The following is a 16,676-nucleotide window of genomic DNA, read 5'->3' as shown; positions in this document are numbered from 1 at the left end:
CCTCCCTGCAGCGGGAAGCCCCTTCTGGCACCTGCGGCATTTCACCTGAGACCCCACGGCCCCGATTTACTTAAAGGAAGAGCCCAGGGCCCAGTGCAAACCCCGCACTGAGGCCCAGCAGGGAGGCGACAGGTCCACGCAGGGTCTCCCGAGCTGCACCCAGCCTCCCGGGCTCACGGAGAAACTGACATGGGCCCAGACCAGCCCTCCATCATGCTCGCCCTCCCGGCCTGGGCTCCCCGTGAGGACCCGCAAAGTCACGAGCAGGCCAAGTTCAAGGAGGGGCCGGCTGGCACGGGGGTCCGAGTGGAGAGGGCAGGTGTGTGGTGACGGAAGCAGACACCACACAGCTTCCCGCAGAGCTGGACTCTGTTCCCTTAGGAGGGGCCAGCCCTGGACGCCGGCAGAGGTGGAGCCCTTGACCCTGGTGTCCACCCTGCTATGTCAGCAGAACAGCCCCAAGGGGTCCATATCTACGAGACAATCGGCCCAGGTTGGAGCTAGTCTTCGGCCCGGTGACTGACCCCCCTCGGAAACAGCCCAGGGCCCCACTCCTCCGTCGCACCTGGGACCCCAAGCCCACCCACATGGCCGCCACCCCCCAGCCCTCAAGTAAGGACACTCACAGGCAGCATGAGCATGGTTCCAGGAGGGCCGGGCAGCCCGTCAGCCCCAGGAAGGCCTGGGCGTCCAGGGGGACCCTGTGGACAGAAGGGCCAGGAGAGTGGGTCAGCACACAGGGTGGAGCTGGGCTGGGACGAGGTGACGGGCGGAGTCAGAAACGCAGGACCCCGGGAAAGGGATGTGCACACCCCAAGCCCAGAGGAGGGGGCTTCGCTGTGGACTGAGGACAGGATCCAGAGGAATGAGAGACACAAAGGCTGGAGCCTGCCGTGGGGGCGGGGCGTGGAGGGCAGAGGCCACACCGCGGGAGGTGCTGGGCCTTCCACGACCACAGGAGTAACGCCAGGAACGTCCCTGCCAGGTGTCCCACCTGGGGGGGCAGCCCAAGGACACCTGCGCTGGCTGCTCAGAGGGCAGCTTGAAAAAATCGTCAGCCGAGCTTTGCCAAGCACTGAGGTCTGTAACTCAGACTTTGTCCCCTGAGCCAAAAGATGGGGCTGCATCACAGCCGCCTTCCCACCCTTCAGGACACTGAACACAGGCAATGACGGGGCCCACTCTGTCCACGGCCTGTGAGACACGGGACATGCTCCAGCCACCAGGCCCAAGGCGAAGTAAGAAAAGTCTCCTGGCCTTTGTGTGTTCTCTGATCAGTGGCCTACATTGGTCAAACAGAAATGTTTTAAAGCACTGGCACCGCAGGGCTGGTCACACGTAGACCAGGTAAAGAAACAGGCTCCCCTTCCACGGTTAACAGAGGGTTTTCCTGAGGGCGTCCTGGCGTCACTCTGGCACGGAGAGGAGGGGACAAAGCTCAGACTCTCTGGAAGTGGCTGTAGGCCCAGGCCCCAGGCTGAACCCAGGAGCCCGGGGCTCAGGACCAGCTGCAAAGCCGAGCTGCTTCCCATAATAAAAGCAGCAGGGTCGGGGAGGAGCTGCAAAGACCAGGGGAGTCTTTATGCTGAGATATTTTTGCTTTTGCTCTTAGAAAGACCCAGAAAAGGAGAGGAACACGCACCAATCCTCAGGTCCTCAGTATCAGTGGTTTGCTTTTTTTTCAGGTCGGCTCCTGTGCAATTACAGCTTGGGAGAGGCCAGAGAAGTTCTCGGGGGTCAGCGCCTGCTCTGGATCTGAAACCCAGCTACACCTGCGGCCGGGGCCAGAGCCCTGGGGGAAGGGGGCACCATGCACGCTCCCACCCCACCAGGAGCCTCAGCTGGCCCTGCAGCAGGAGGGGGCCGGGAAGTCCCAGCGGAGCTCACTGAGGTCTTCTGAGCCCGGGAAGCCCGACAGGCCTGGAGGGAGGCGCTGAGGTGTTCCTATCGATACTTTCAGCCTTGTCCCAGCTCAAAAGGTACCCCCACCCAACGTGCTCCCTAATATGAAAAAGGGTCTTTCTGGCTTCTAGGGGGTTCAAGAGGTTAACAAGACGACTCAGGCGGCCCTGGCTCAATCCTAGTGATGCCTCATTGACAGCACCGCAGGGGGGACGACCAGGCCACAGAGAGGACGTGGCCGCAACACACCCAGGGGAGGCCCGTGTTACTGTGGCTTGCGGCCAGGACATCACAGAGATACCTGGCTGTGTGGAACAGGTGAGTAACCAGGTGTCCCAGGTTGGATGGCAAAAGATGTCCTGGGCACACAGGGGCACTGGAAGGCGGAGCCGCCTGTCCTGCCCCCAGAGGCAGGAGATGGTCGGACGACCTTGCCTTGCGGGCATCAGCGGTCACTCACCACGGCCTTTGCAAAGCTAAAAGCTTCCTATGGGCCTCAGTGGACTCTGCCTCTCAGCTAAGTTGCAGGGACCCAGCCTGTGACCATCCCCCTGGCCCTGAGTGTACATCCAGCCAGCCGCAGGGGGAGGCGGTGACACGGCTGGGCATCGTCCCAGCGGGCCCTGGGGATTAATGCAGGCACCTGTGAATCACGCTTTCCGTGGGTGTAATAACGGGGGTTCTTACAAGCCTTCTAAAGGACAGAAAAGACCCTCAAGCAAAATCCCGAAAGGATGTCCAACCCTTGAAACCTAAAGAGGTGGGAGGGAGGGGTTGAGGTCTCAACAACCGGGAGAAGGGGCTGGAGAAGCCGTGCCCATGGCAGCGTCATTAACGGGCTGTGTGGACATGATATAGAGTCATTGACCCTGCTGCTCCCTGGCCCCGAGGCTATCAAGTGCATCCCGATTCTGCAGGGAGGGAGGCACCCCCCGCAGGAAAGGGCCACTCAGACGAGTCTGCATAAACAGACCTTACTGAAACAAGCCTTATCTTCCATTAGTTTCCCCCATGTATTTCGCAGTCACTTCTCCGTAGTTTATTGCTTTCTGTTAAAATGGTACATAAGTTCCCAAGTCTAACCACTTCTCTGGGTTTCTTCTTCTTTTTCATGAAGCCTCATGTAAAATTAAAAATATGAATAAACTCATTTGCCTCTTCTCCTGTTAATGTCTTTGGTCAGCTTAATTTGCAGGTTCCACTGACAAAACCTAAGAGGGTAAAGTTCTTTCCTCTCCTACACGGGAATTCCGAGGTCATGCTGCCAGCAAGTGGCACTGCAGGATCCTGACTCTGCATCCAATGTTCTTTCACAGCTAATCAGCAGACAAGCAGGAGATCTGGGCATTGCGAGGACGCTGAGCCGTGAGCAGGGACAGTTCCTGGACAAGCTGGTTAGGCGGGGCCCGGCAGGCGAGCAGTGCTCAGCTCCTGGCATCAGCCCCTCTCCCCGGGAAGAGCCCTGGTAAGGTCAATGGGCCGCAGGTTTCCCCTCCAATTCCAGGGACAGCAGGCTCTAGAGCAGGTGATTCCTCTGCCTCCCTAACCCCAGCCCCCTTTTCCTGGACCCTAACTTGAACTTAAGAGAGACCAGCTCTAAAAGCACCGGGATTCCACCGGCAGGTGCCGTGGCTCTTCCAACTCTCAGGTCTCAGCACTCAAAGCACCGGCAGGGTCGCTGCCTCTGGCCCTGACCCAGGTTCAGTCCAGAGGCAGGGACCAAGCGGGGAGGAGTGTCCCTCTGGTTCGTGAGCATTTAGACCCTCAGTGCTAGACCAGTGCCCAGCACTGTGGACACTCAGTGAATATCTGTGCTGGATGGACAGACGGACAGACAGTTGGAGCAACACTGAGGCTGACGGGAGATGTCAGTCAGTATCTGTGGCCCCTGTGGACGGCGACCTTCCCTACGTCTAAGAGAGAAGACGTCTGCTATGGCAGGCCGTCCTCTCTCACTGACGTCTGGACTCAGTCGCACCCCTGGGTCCATCTGAGGATGGCTCTGTGGGGGGACACGGCTATCACCCCTCCATCCACTCCCAGACCTTTGGAGTGAGCTGGGTTAGAGACTGCAGCCCCTGGGGCAGAACTTGACTGGCGTGGGTTCGGGGTGGGGAGAGGACAGGCCCCTCACCTGCTTGTCTGGAATTTCAACTGTGGCAGAGGCAGGAGCGGCATGGGAAGTATGGGAAGGCCAAGCAGGTCACAGGCCAGCCACGGAGCAAGGCCCACCTACTCCGCCCCCAAAGCCACTGGCCACAGGGAGGCAACATGGCGGAGAATCCTGTTTGGTGCCCAGTCTGGCCCGGCTGCCCTCAGAGGTCATGCAGCTACCTGCTTTGTCTGTGGGCATTTCCTCACGTCACCCTGAGCATCACCCCAAAGCCCCCAGCACCTGACAGCCAAACGCCCCCTCGGAAGCAGACCCCAGCCGCCTTTCCTCAGGACCAGACCCAGGCACCGTCCACCCCAAAACCGTGAGGTCTTTGCTCTGGGCAGTGTGCCAGGCGCTGGGGATAAAGGTCTGTTAGGATGCACACACGCCCCCAGTGTCTCTCATCTACAACTACACCCAATTATAGCTCTCAGTCTGACTGTGCTCACATCGATATTCATTAGACCAGCAGGAAAAACAAAAAGAAAAAAAACGTCAGGCTGGTCGAGAACCCACAGGGCAGCAGTACCCCCAAACGCCCACTAGGAGGCGGAACGAAATTGCCGCGAACTGGGCTCAGCCTGCATCTCTCCGGCAGCCACCCAGGGCGACCCGGGGATGGTACCTTTGACCAGGGAGACCACAGGATGTGTCCCTTTGGTCAGGGTGACCCCAGGATGGTCCCTTTGGCTAGGGTGACCCCAAGATGGTCTCTCTGACCCAGAGCAAGTTTTCTGTGTCTGTTGCTAGATTTCCAACAAGGAAGCTGGAGCGAGGGGGTCTTAAGGCCAATGAAGTCCGCGTATTGAGAGAGGATGATTCGGACCCTGTGGGATACCCAGGCAGCACCAGAGCTCTTTGGCCACTGCAGCTGTTGTTACTGCTACCCTAATGCAGGGCCGCCACTGTGAGCGGCCCCTGGAACCCGCCGGGGGACCCACAGCCCAGCTGAGGCTCACTCTTGCAGGGGTCTCCTGCCTCCAGCTCAGGGCCAGGCAACAGTTGGCCCCCTAAACATCTGAAGAGAGTGGACGCACTAAGCGGTGGCGTGAGATGCGAGGGGACGGGACAATCTGGGGAAGGACGTCAGTGTACGGCGGTCACCCACACAGGTGAGGGCAAGGCTGCTCCCCGAGCAGGGAGGACGCCTGGACGAGGCCACAGAGCCCGTGATCCGAGGGGACTGAGCCGCCCTTACCCTTTCTCCAGGGTCACCCACTTGGCCAGTGGGACCCATCGTTCCTGGAGGTCCTGGGAGACCCTAGAATGAAAAGTAAAATCAGGCAGAGTTAAAGATGCAGCCACAGGGCGGTTCCCGCCTTGCCAGGAGAGGGTTCGAGAAAGTGCCGGTCCCACGGCGTTTACCCCTCTTTTCCATCTGGGAGCTTTAAGGGGTCTCCCTCCACCCCTGAGCGCCTCCCACAAGTCACGGGAAATAAAGTGGGACACTCACCGCGGGGCCTTCGGGGCCGGGTGGCCCCTCCAGGAGCATGCCCTGGAAGAGACAGGGGGAGCGTCTGAGACCCCAGGACCCCTTCCCTCCACCCCCAGACCCCGAGTGCGCCCGGCCCCTAGCAGACCCCGGTCCTGAGGAAGCCCTCCACGCTGGGTGGGCCAGAGGGCCACCGTCTCGGGCCTCTGGGTCTGCACCCTCCGTCCTGGGAGGGGTCCCAAGCAGCAGCCTCTGGAAGGGGGGCCACGGCGACCGTCCTCTGAGCGTTTCCAAGGCAGCCACAAGCCAGACAGCAACCAACAGGTTTCCCTCAAGAACCGCTTCCAGAGGAGAGAGGAGGAACCCGGACGCCCCAGCCACACCTCTGCCTTCCTGTGCCCAGGGGGCAGTGCCCAGGCAGGCCCTGGTGACGGCGGCCTGAGGGAGCAGTGGACCCCAGGGCCAGGGCCCAGGGAGGGTGGAGAGACGACCAGCCGGTGGCTTCCGGGAGGACAGGAGGAAAGGGCACCCCAGGCTGAGGTCCCCGCCTAGAGAACCGTTAGGCCCAACTGCTAGAGCGGCCATGCTGGGGTCTCCAGCCCCCTCCTCCCTCCACCTGGGCACTCAGCTGCCCTCCTCCTCTAGCCCCTCACCCGGCTGAGCCGAGGTTCATGCTGCCTCAGGCCCCTGGGCCTCACTGTCTTTCCCCCCAAATAGGGACAAGGCCTCCTGCCCCCTGTCAGCCTGGGCCCTAGAGTCGGCACGGGCAGCGGACGGGAGAGCAGGCTTCAGGTCTCTGCGGACACAGCTCCCGGCCCGGGGTCTCCTGCTCCCAGGCCTCGGCTTCAGCTACCTTCCCCGCACGGGCCTCCTCTCTACCCCTGTCCGGTCAACACCAAGGTGAGCGTCCTCTGTGTTCCATGCCCACCGCCCCAGCGTCCTCTGTGTTCCATGCCCACTTCAGGAGTCAGAGGCAACGCATGGCCTTCCAGGGAGGGAAGGACCTCTGGCCCCTGCGAGGGTCTGCATGCTGAGAACACCGTGGTGGATCGTTTCTGGGGGTCCTGGGACCCGGTGGGTTCCGTCCGGCCCGGCTGGGCAGGCTTCAGACTCACGCGGGGCGCCTGGCTGCCGTGGACCCCTCCTCCCAATGAATTCCTGTGACGGCTGAGACAGCGGTGAGAGGGCTGGACATACTTGGCCCCCCGTGGCAGACCTGCCTCCTGTTTCCCCGGAACAAAGCAGGCTCGGGTCGCTTCTCTCTGGGGCTGATCAATGCTATTGTGCCCTGGGCTTTTCTTTGAAAGTGAACAGTTCTCTTGTGACACCTAGAATTGCCTCCTAGGAGTAAGAGGGTGTGCCCAGGACAGGCACCAGGTCAGCAAAGGTGTCAGACACCCCCCAGTGGGGGGCACCCAGGCCAGGGGCTGCAGGTCCCCTCCAAGCCCCTCATCCTCCCGACTAGGGCTCCCCAGTCGCTGGGAGGATGCACCCGGTGTTTACACAGATGTGCACTCAGAGAAATGTTTGTACACGAGATGTACACAGAGAGTTCATCCAAACGGCCTCATCAGTCCCACTTTCCTGTCTCCTCCTCTGACAAAGGCAGCTGAGGAAGCTCAGAACTGAGCTAGGCTTAAGAGAGAAATCCTTGGCTGCCACGGACCCTGCAGGACCGCAGCTGTCCTCCCGGACACACACCCGCTGTTCTCAGGGAGTGGGGGCCACGTGGGTGGCTCTCACGGGAGGATCACCGCAGGTCGGCCCGGCAAGGGCTGGAGGCCGCTGGATGGACGAGCCCAGAAGAGGGGTGCCGGCGCTCTCCCAGGTACAGTGAAGGGATGGACCCCTGACCACCGCCCCGAACAGAAGTGCTCCCAAGACACGGGAGGCCATGGCCTTCCTTCAATGGCCCCGCTCCACACCCCACCGGGGTGGAAGGTCTCAGCCTCAGCTGAGAACTCGAAACCATCCTTAGCGGGGGTCCATTCATCTGCTACACAGCACAGACCGAGGAAACCTCCCTTAAGCCCCAGTGGAAGGCAGACATGCCTGTTACGGGCCTTCGCCAGATGATACAGGACGTTGAATCTGGAGATGCCTGGCTCCCTGAGGTCCCAGGGCAGCCAGGAGCACCAGATCTGACTGGCCTGAATCCGCTCGGCTGAGGGACTCCTGTCCTGTCGAGGAGCCGCTGGTGTCGCTGACCCACGACACAGGGTACCAGGTCTGCCCCTGTGTACCCGGGATGGATGGATGCAAAGAGAAGGAGCTGGTTCCCAGAGCCCCATGGACAGTCAGCCACGCTCCCCAGAAGGAGGTCGCTGGGGCAGGCTGGGGAGAGGAAACGGCCACCCAACCTTCACGGGCCGTGACGCCTGCGCGGCCGAGGCAAGACCACGTCGGCCGTGGTCCGGGACTCGGCCATCTGTTTATAGGGAGCTAAGACTTTGAGGACATCTGGTGATGCTCCGGGTTGAGAAATTCCAACAGTTTCCATGATGTCTCCAGGGAGACCGGCCTCGGTCCCTCGGACACTCCGAACAGGCTGGGGGCTGGGCGGGAGCAAACGCTGGAGCCAGAGGGGAGGGCATCCTTCCCTAACTTTATCCAGATGACTCATTTCTCCCCGAACAAAGATGAAATGCATTTGCTGGAGACATGCTATCTGTGTTGGGCCGCTTCTATTTGCTCAGCCTGTTCCCCCGGCCCACCCTCGCCGGTGGAGCCTGGTGGATCCTGGCCACTGGACGCCCCGGCCCACCCTCGCCGGTGGAGCCTGGTAGAGCCTGACCACTGGACGCCTCATCCACTCTCACCCGCCTCCACCTGGACCTGGGACGCTATGGCTCTCACACAGGGGCAGCCCGGTCTGAGGGACATGTGAAAAGGAAGCTTGTCCTGACCGAGGTGCCGGCCAGGCCTTCCCAGAGCCAGGACCAAACCCAGGACTCCACAGAGCCTGGCCCCCGCCTGCCCGAGGGTTCTCCTCTTCCCAGGCAAGATGCCCCTTTCACCAAAGCGATGGGGACACCACGGAAGGCACCCGAGTCGGCGGCAAGTCCACCGGGGACCAAAGCCATCTGGACCGTGGTCTGCACACAGCTGGACCACAGGGAAGTCACACTGGGTGTGGTCCACCTTCTGGCACAGCCCCTCAAGGGCTGGCGCGGGTCCCCGGCAGCCCGTGTCTTGAGGCGGCACCACTGGCTGCACTGCTCTTCCCTGAGGGTCGCCTTCCTCCGAGTCTGGACTTGGTGTGAGGGGTTTACATGTCGCCGAGCAAGGAGCCGCCTGGTGCTGGTGTCCCCCTTCGGCCCCTCTGCCCACTTCCTCTGCATCCCCATCTTCCGGCCCCAGACAAGCCCTGACTCCCTTGGACCCTTGGGGAGCACCGGGAAAGGAATGTTCTCAGCCCGAGAACAGGTGTGTGTGCCCAGCGGCCACAGCCCAGTGGGAGCGGAGGCGCCCATCCCTGGGACATGCCCTGGGGGGCGGGGCAGGAGGCACAGAGCAGGACAGTCATCTAGTCCCCCCGTCCTGATGCCCCAGCCACGGGCTTCAGGTGCCTCTAAGGGGGATGAGGTTCCAAAAGAACCTTCCCAGTCCCACGGGAGGATGGGGGTCACCTCAGTCCTCCGTCCCGGAAGTCCCACGGGAGGATGGGGGTCCCTCAGTCCTCCGTCCCGGAAGTCCCACGGGAGGATGGGGGTCCCTCAGTCCTCCGTCCCGGAAGTCCCACGGGAGGATGGGGGTCCCTCAGTCCTCCGGCCCGGAAGTCCCAAGATCGGAAGCGTCCTGGAGCCTCCACGTGGGGCAACCGAGTCCTGGCAGTAGAGGAAGCTGGAGCCTGGCCCCAGCCTCGTGAGCCGTCGAGTGCAGGACGCTGGCCTCCTCCCTCTGGCTCTTGGAGGACGTGGCAGGGGTGGACCTTGGCAGCCAGCCCCTCCCCACTCTTAGAGCTGCTTCCCAGCCCATGATGCCACACCCACCACGTGCAGCTGCAGGGCACCCCTCCCCCACCCGGCTGATCACCTGGCACCTCGCCCGCCCCGACTCAGCGCCTGGACCTCGGCAGCCCAAAGGCCACAGGGTGGACCCTGGTGCTCCCCGGCCAGGCACGGCTCCCTGAGGGCAGAGGACATGCCAACGCAGAGTGGGGCCCCTGCCGACACCCACCGCCCCACGAGGTGCACGTGGGACCCTTTTCCCTCTGATCCCAAGGTTAAGACGTTCTCAACAGTCATTTTGTTTAACTCGCCCCCAGCCCAGCACAGTGAAGTTTCACTCAGTGGGAGTTTCAGGGCAGAGCTGTTTCATTAAATCCCCTCGGCGTGGCTGACAGCCAGGCTTCCCTGTTCCACCAGCTGCAGCCACATGGCTGCACAGCCCGCGTGGAGAGCTGGGTCCGTGGCTAACTCTCCCTGCTCCAGACCGGCGGCCACACTCAGCCTGCTAACCCCCTCTGCCCTCCAGGGGAGCTCCCTCCTTCCCAGAAGCCGAGTCTTTTAACAAGGAGAAATCGACACACAGTGGTGTGCCCGGATCCTAAGCGTGCGGCACAAAGGGTCCTGACCCATTCGAATCCCAGGCGGCCGCCACCTCATTCGAGGTCCAGAACCTTACCCCCGCCCAGGCGCTTTTCCAAGCAGCGTGTGGCATCCACGAGGTCACGCAGCTCCTCGTGGTAGCCCCAGGCATAGAGGCGCAGGGGTCCCACAGGTCCAGCCACATCCTACTTAACCCACCACGTGCCCCCAGCTTCGACCCACCACCCCGCCGTTTCGGGGCGACAATAAGAAAGTGTCTTACTGGCTCGACGATGGCAGGTTCTCCCTTTTGACCTTTCTCGCCCCGTGGTCCGATCTGAGGTTTGTAAGATGCAGAGAGAGGAGAGGGAGAACAGAAAGAAGGTACAGATTACACCAAATCCATACGGCTGGTGAAGCAGGGGGTCCCCCGCAAGGGCCCGGGGAGGCACCCTCCCTAGCCACTCACCCCTTCGTAGATGGTGTCCTGGTTGGCGGGCATGCCCGGCCCGATCTCCGACGGGGAGATGGTGGGGTCGTAGTAAGGGTCGTAGTAGTTCTCGTCCAGGTTCCTGATGGTTTCTTCTGTGAACTCTCCCTCCAAGTCGTCCATCCCCTCCTCCGGAGGCGGATCCGGCTGAGAGGGAAGGCGGCAGGGTCACCCAGAGGAACGGACACGCACAGGCCCCCAGCCCCCGGACTCCAAGCACCGTGGCATTCCGAGGTCACAGAACACAGGTAGCCTGGGGTTTCACTTGTTGGGAGTCATCGTCTCCCTCTCACGACGGGGAGACTCACCCCAAAGCCCCCGAGACCCCGTGGCAAATCAGGGCTGCAGAAGGACGGGCACGTGGCCCCAGGCTGCACCGTGTACTTGGGGAACCTGGGGCCGCCAGGGGCTCCACCCAAGGCCCAGGGTCTCGGGGTAACAAGCTCCTAATCCCATGCCCGCTGCCAGAGGGGTCTGGACCCATCAGAACCCCGTGTGTCTGCTCTGTGGCCATCAAGAATTCAGCATCACATGATGGTTGTGTTTAAGCACTCCCTATGGACCATGGGCTGAGCTCAACTCCTCTCCAGTCTGAAGACGTGGCAACAGCCCCAAGAGGCAGGGAACACTGGTGCCAGGTTGTAAATGAGATCACTGATTTTGAGAGAGGGGATATCACTTTCCAAGGCCACTGGCAGAGACTTCAAGTCAGGTCGGCCTGATGGGAAAGCCCATGGTCCTACCGGGCCTCATGTCTGGTCTGATTGTCCAGACCCCCAGCTCATGTACCTGTCTGGCCTGCCCTCACCCGGGCCCCAGACAGGAACACTGTCTGTGAACACGCATGTCCTCATCCGTCACCGCCGAACCCCAAGAGACCCGGAGGGCGGGGCTCATTCCACCCATTTTGCTGATGAAAAACTGACAACACTGAGATGCACCAGCAAGGCAGTGATGGCAAACTCACCGGGCATCCTCGGCCATCACTTAGAACGGCCTGGCTGCAAAGGGCTGCAGGGCCAGTTGTGGTGGGCAGGGGGAGGGCAGCTGCCCCAGGACAGCGAAGTGAGGAGTAGAGAAGGAAGAGCCCGGGGTCCAGCCCCCTCCCCTGGACCAAGCCCACTCGCTGGGAAGGCAATTACGTTAGAGGCATTGGAGGTGAGGACCGTGCTGGTGGGAACTTCGGCCCGGGCGCCCTGGTCGGGGGACCGGTCGGGGCTCTCGTCGGGGCTCTCGATGCCTTCGCCGTAGCTGAAGTCCTCGTAAGGGGGTGGGGTGTAGTAGTCCTCGCTGGGCACGTACTCGTAGTCCCCAATGCCGGGGTCCTCCTCCTTCCCGGCCCCCTCGCTGGTGTCGGGCACCGGAGGGGCTTCCGTGGGGGGCTGGGTCAGCTCCTGGGAGCCGGGCAGAGACACGCAGCGTTAGGGGTGCGGCCGGCGCAGCGAGGACCGGGTCGGAGCTTTCCTCTGAGGCTTGAGAGGGAGGCTGGCCCATCAACCAACTGGCCCCTATGGATCGGGGCGCAGAGGTCCCCTCAGGCCGGGGGAGACAGACCAGCCCGCGGAAGTGCTGTGCACGGCTAAACCCCGCGGTCATGCACTTGGACAGGGTGAACTATATCTCAAATTTTTTTTAAGAAGTAAGAGAACAGAGAATTCCCTGGTGGTCCAGTGGTTAGGACTCTGCGCTCTCACTGCCGAGGGCCTGGGTTCAATCCCTGGTCGGGGAACTAAGATCCCGCAAGCCACACGGTGACCAAAGAAAAAAAAAGCAAGAGAACATTCCAGACTCTTAGAGCCTTATGGGCCAGTGTCCCGGCCACCCGTTGGGGAGGGGACTGGATTCCATCACATCCATGTCCCCTGGTGTCCCCCGCACCACGGAAGGCCCTCTGCCCTACACTCCCCGTGAGGAGAAAGCACATACGGTCCCTGGTCCCCCGTTTCCCTGCCAAGCTCCCGCCCACCGCCCCTGCTCTCCACGCATCTCCAAACGGCCCCCATGTTCGCCACGGCGCCCCCGGCCCCCCCGCCAACCACGGCCTCCAGGGACCAGCAGCCGCCCGGCCAGACCTCGGCCACCTCTGTGGTCTCTCGAGCTGCTTCCACTGGTGTCTTGGTGGGGGTGGGCTCCTTGCCCACGTCGTCCGTGTCCTCATAGTAGGGGTACTCGTAGTAATAGGTGTCTCCTTCACCCTCTCCTTCCGGGTACTGAGAGCAAATAGGGCCACGTGAGGAGGGTGCGGGCCCCCCACCCCGAGATACCAGCCCGCCATCTCCCTCCCTCGTGGGCTCAACTGGGAAGATCAGACCCCCAAAAGTCGTGCCCAGCTCCAGGCACCAACCCCGTGGGCCCTGAAAGGAGTCTTCCCCCTCCATCCCCTGGGGGAGCAGAGCCAGCCCCACGAGGAGTCCAGGGAAGGAAACGGGGACCCCCGGTGGCCCTCAAAGAGAGATGAGCCCTAAAAGGTCCAAACGTTCTGACCCTTTGGCACCCACCCAAACCTTCACCGAAGGCCCAGGCCTCACGGGAGGGACTTCACAGCGACAGAGACGGTCTCACGCTCAGACCCATTTCTGTGTCGGGCATGGGGAGGGTGAGGCGTGGCCAGGAGGCCTCGGCTGCAGCAAGCCAGCTGGGGGCACTGCCAACCCTGTTCTCGGGGTGGGAAAGACATGCCTAGCCCAGGACTCCACAGCTTCATGGGGTCCCCCCCTCCTTCTCTTCCGACTGCCCGTGAAAGAAGGGAAGCTCACGGAACCAACAGAGAGCAGGCCTGAAGTTTACTTAAAAGAAGCAGGAGTCCACCCTGCGCAGGGGACGGGAGAGGATTCTCATCTGGAAACGGCACAAAGAACTGCAAATCCAACCAACGGAGGTGCTGCTGGGGCGTGAGGGCGGGTGGATGGGAAAGGCTGACCCACTGACACGCGGGTCACGGCCAGAGGACAGTGGTGTTGGACACGCTCCTGAAACTCTCGGGCCGAGGCTGCCCCTCAGAGTAGCTGCCGCCCTAGGGGTCAGAGGGGACTATCATCCGCTCCGACAGCCCTGAGCCCCTCCTGCCTGGCCAGCTCCAGACGGCCCGCCGGGGGCACCTGTGGCGTTTCCGCTCACGGCACCCCACCCAGGTGTTGGTCCAGGGGGCGCATGGCTCTCTTCCCCCAGAAACTTGGGTGAAAGATTCTTTACCAACGTCCTTTTTGACTCCATTGCTTTGGGAGCACAGAACCCTTCGTAAAGTGAGTCAGGAGTCCACCTTGCCCCGGGGATCAATTATAGTCTCACCCAGTGCGTTTGCTTCAAACGGGAGTCCCACAGCTTCTGTGTCCCTCCACGCCCAGCACCCCGAGACGGTCTGCCCACGGCTCCCACCAAGACTCACATATTCATCGGGATTGGGGTCCTGAGACTGGGGCTTGTCGGGGACCGCAGTGTCACAGTCAGGGCTGTAGTGCTCGCAGTAGTCGTAAGCTGCCCGGTGGTCCGAGACGAAGAGCAGCTGCTGGATGTCTCCCTGGAAGAGGACGAAAAGCCTGAACAGGCAGCACAGAGGGCACCCACGTGGGGACCCAGGAGAACTGCCTGATGCCTGAGAGCTTGTCCTCGGGGCCAGGCCTCCTCTGGGGGAGCTGCTACCTCCAAGAGCCATCCAACCGACCCGGCCATCCAGGCATTACTGATCCATCCACCCACCCACCCATCCACCCAGGCACCCATCCATCCAGTCATCTACCCACCCATCCATCCACCTACCCACCCATCCAGCCAGCCACCCATCCATCCACCCACCCACCCATCCACCTATCCACCCATCCATACACCTATCTACCCATCCATCTGCCCATGAATCCATCCATCCACCCACCCATCCATCCACCCAGCCACCCATCCATCCAGTCATCTACCCACCCATCCATCCACCTACCCACCCACCCATCCATCCACCCATCCATCCACCCATCCATCCACCCACCCACCCATCCATCTACCCATCCATGCACCCATCCACCCACCCGTCCACCCACCCATCCATCCATCCATCCATCCACCTATCCATGCACCTATCCATGCACCTATCCACCGACCCACACATCCATCCACCCATCCCCCACCCATCCATCCATCCATCCACACATCCATCCATCCACCATCCACCACTCATCCATCCACCCGCCCATCTACCTACCCACCCATCCGTGCACGGACCATCCGTCCTCTCCGTCCATCCATCTACTCATTCAATAGTCATTACTGAGCACCTACTAAGTGCGAGCTACTGCACCACACGTGGCGGATGCACGCACGGCCCAGAACCACTGCCTAGGGGTGCCCACACCCTGCCTAACACCTTGGGCTTGCCCTGTGCCCCACGGGTAAGACCCCATCACACCCGGACCGCGTATTCATCAGATTTCCATCGATTCCTGTGCCAGTCCCACTGCCCCCTTCTGACCAGAAGCCTGAGGCTGCCCCTGCTGCTGAGCCTCTGCTCTGCCAGGATCCAGCCAAAGGCTCGCAGCACTCCTGAAGGGCGGGGCCACGGGCGGAGCAAGAACGCGGCGCCCATCTGCACATGTCAGAACCACAGGCCCAGGCAAGGAAGCCGCACCCTCCCTGCTGGTCATTTGGTGAAGGTGCGCGAGGCCCTTCTCTGTGCCAGACCCCAGGAGGAGAGAGAGGCGGGCCCCCAGGCAGGGGCCAGATGTGGCCTCTCATCGCTGGACCATGGCAGGGCGGGGGTGATGTGTCACCCAAAGTCACTAAGCGTGGGTCCACGGATGGCCTCTGGGATCTGTGAAGCAAGGTGCCGGCCGTGCGCACAGCTCTGGGGACAGGACCCTCGCTCTCCGTGGCTTCCCAAAGGCTCTATGGGTAACCCGACCTAGAGACGGGGTGACAGTCCTGGAGTCCAGCAAAGGCCCATTCCTACCCAATCCCTGAGGCACAGTTCCAAATACGCGGCCCCCCAACCCGGGTTTGAAACCGCCCCCTGACGAGCGAGGACTCAGAACTACCCCCAGCAGCCCGTCTCCACGCAGGGGGCTCGGAGGGGTGGAGCGTGGCCCCCCCACCCCGACGTCCAGCACTGTCTCCGGAACACAGACGGACCCTCACCGTCAGTGTCACCGACCACAGCCTGGCCGCAGGCCGCCGGGGCTCAGTCTGCAGCCCCTCTGCCTTCCTGCCAGTGGGAGGAGTGGGCATGCAGGGTGAGCAGCCTGTGGGGCTGTCACGGGGGCAGAGCAGGAGAGGGGCGCCCCCCACCCGGCGCCCACCCCCTCGCTCAGCCACCCCTTCTCTCTCCCTTTGGATGTCAGAGGCTCCCGGCCCACGTTTTAAACTCTCCAGCACACAGGAACCATACGACAGGCCCAGTGAATCAAAACCACACGTTTTTATTGAACAACATGACTTCTAGTTCAAATTTCATCCAATTCAAATAAAGTATTTCTCCCTACGGACTGGCAGCTTGACATCTGAATATACGCTCTCCAAATGCGGTTACTGGAAAAAAGAACAGGCTCGGGGCATTTGGGGAGCAGCTGTGACCCCGGGCAGGGGGTGCGGCCCTCGAAGGAGCCGCCAGCACACTCATCACAGTGGCCCGGCGGAGGGCCTGCCTCCCCGGAAGGCCCAGGTCCCCGGGTGGCGGCCGCGGCCGGTGCATCTCTGTGTCCCTGTATCACAAGGTGTCCGGCCCAGTGCCAGGCCTCGCAGGCCCCGCACGGGGCGACGAGCAAAGCCAAGGGCGCGGCATCCACTCCCACAAACAGGCCCAGCCGGAGCGGAGGTGCTTCCCAGCACTCAGCCCAGGCTCCGGAATGTGCCTGCCGACCCGGCCCTCGGGCAGGCCTGCTTCCCCACCTGCCCACCCGTGCCCCAGGCTGCAGCAGTGACCACGTGGTTCGTCGAGGGCCCTGCCGGCAGAAGGCCCCCTTCGTCTCCAGCACCCACCCTCCCCTGCAAGTGCCCACACGTGTTGAAAATCATTCTTCCCACCAAATCCTCAAGTGGGTTTTCACACCAAAACAACATGCCTGTTTGTTCTGTGGGCGTGTCCCTCAGAGGGCAGGGGTCTACTGTCCCCCACCCACTATGGAGAAGGGGAAACTGAGGCATGGCTGCGAAGCCCCCCAGAAGCTCTGCACCCGGATCCTCACCCAG

The 16,676-nt window shown here is 61.9% G+C and overlaps 1 protein-coding gene across 3 annotated transcripts in view; it reads right to left on the bottom strand.

Moving 5' to 3' along the window:
• Window positions 1–16,676, bottom strand: part of COL5A1 (collagen type V alpha 1 chain) — a gene marked incomplete at its 5' end in the record, with an annotated part of 155,075 nt that overhangs the window by 74,196 nt on the left and 64,203 nt on the right. For all 3 annotated transcript variants that reach the window (XR_014296933.1, XM_082657319.1, XM_082657320.1), the window contains 8 exons: window positions 627–701; window positions 5,256–5,318; window positions 5,511–5,552; window positions 10,302–10,355; window positions 10,488–10,655; window positions 11,651–11,902; window positions 12,581–12,718; window positions 13,894–14,025. Coding sequence is in view for 2 of the 3 variants with exons in the window: in XM_082657319.1 (XP_082513445.1) it covers window positions 627–701; window positions 5,256–5,318; window positions 5,511–5,552; window positions 10,302–10,355; window positions 10,488–10,655; window positions 11,651–11,902; window positions 12,581–12,718; window positions 13,894–14,025 (924 nt within the window). The remainder of the gene's footprint in view (window positions 1–626; window positions 702–5,255; window positions 5,319–5,510; window positions 5,553–10,301; window positions 10,356–10,487; window positions 10,656–11,650; window positions 11,903–12,580; window positions 12,719–13,893; window positions 14,026–16,676) is intronic.

The sequence above is a fragment of the Grampus griseus genome (genome assembly GCF_964374135.1).
Source record: "Grampus griseus genome assembly, chromosome: 6".
NCBI lineage: Eukaryota > Metazoa > Chordata > Mammalia > Artiodactyla > Delphinidae > Grampus > Grampus griseus.
The sequence above is the reverse complement of the archived record's forward strand: the minus strand, read 5'-3'. Positions and strand labels throughout refer to the sequence as shown.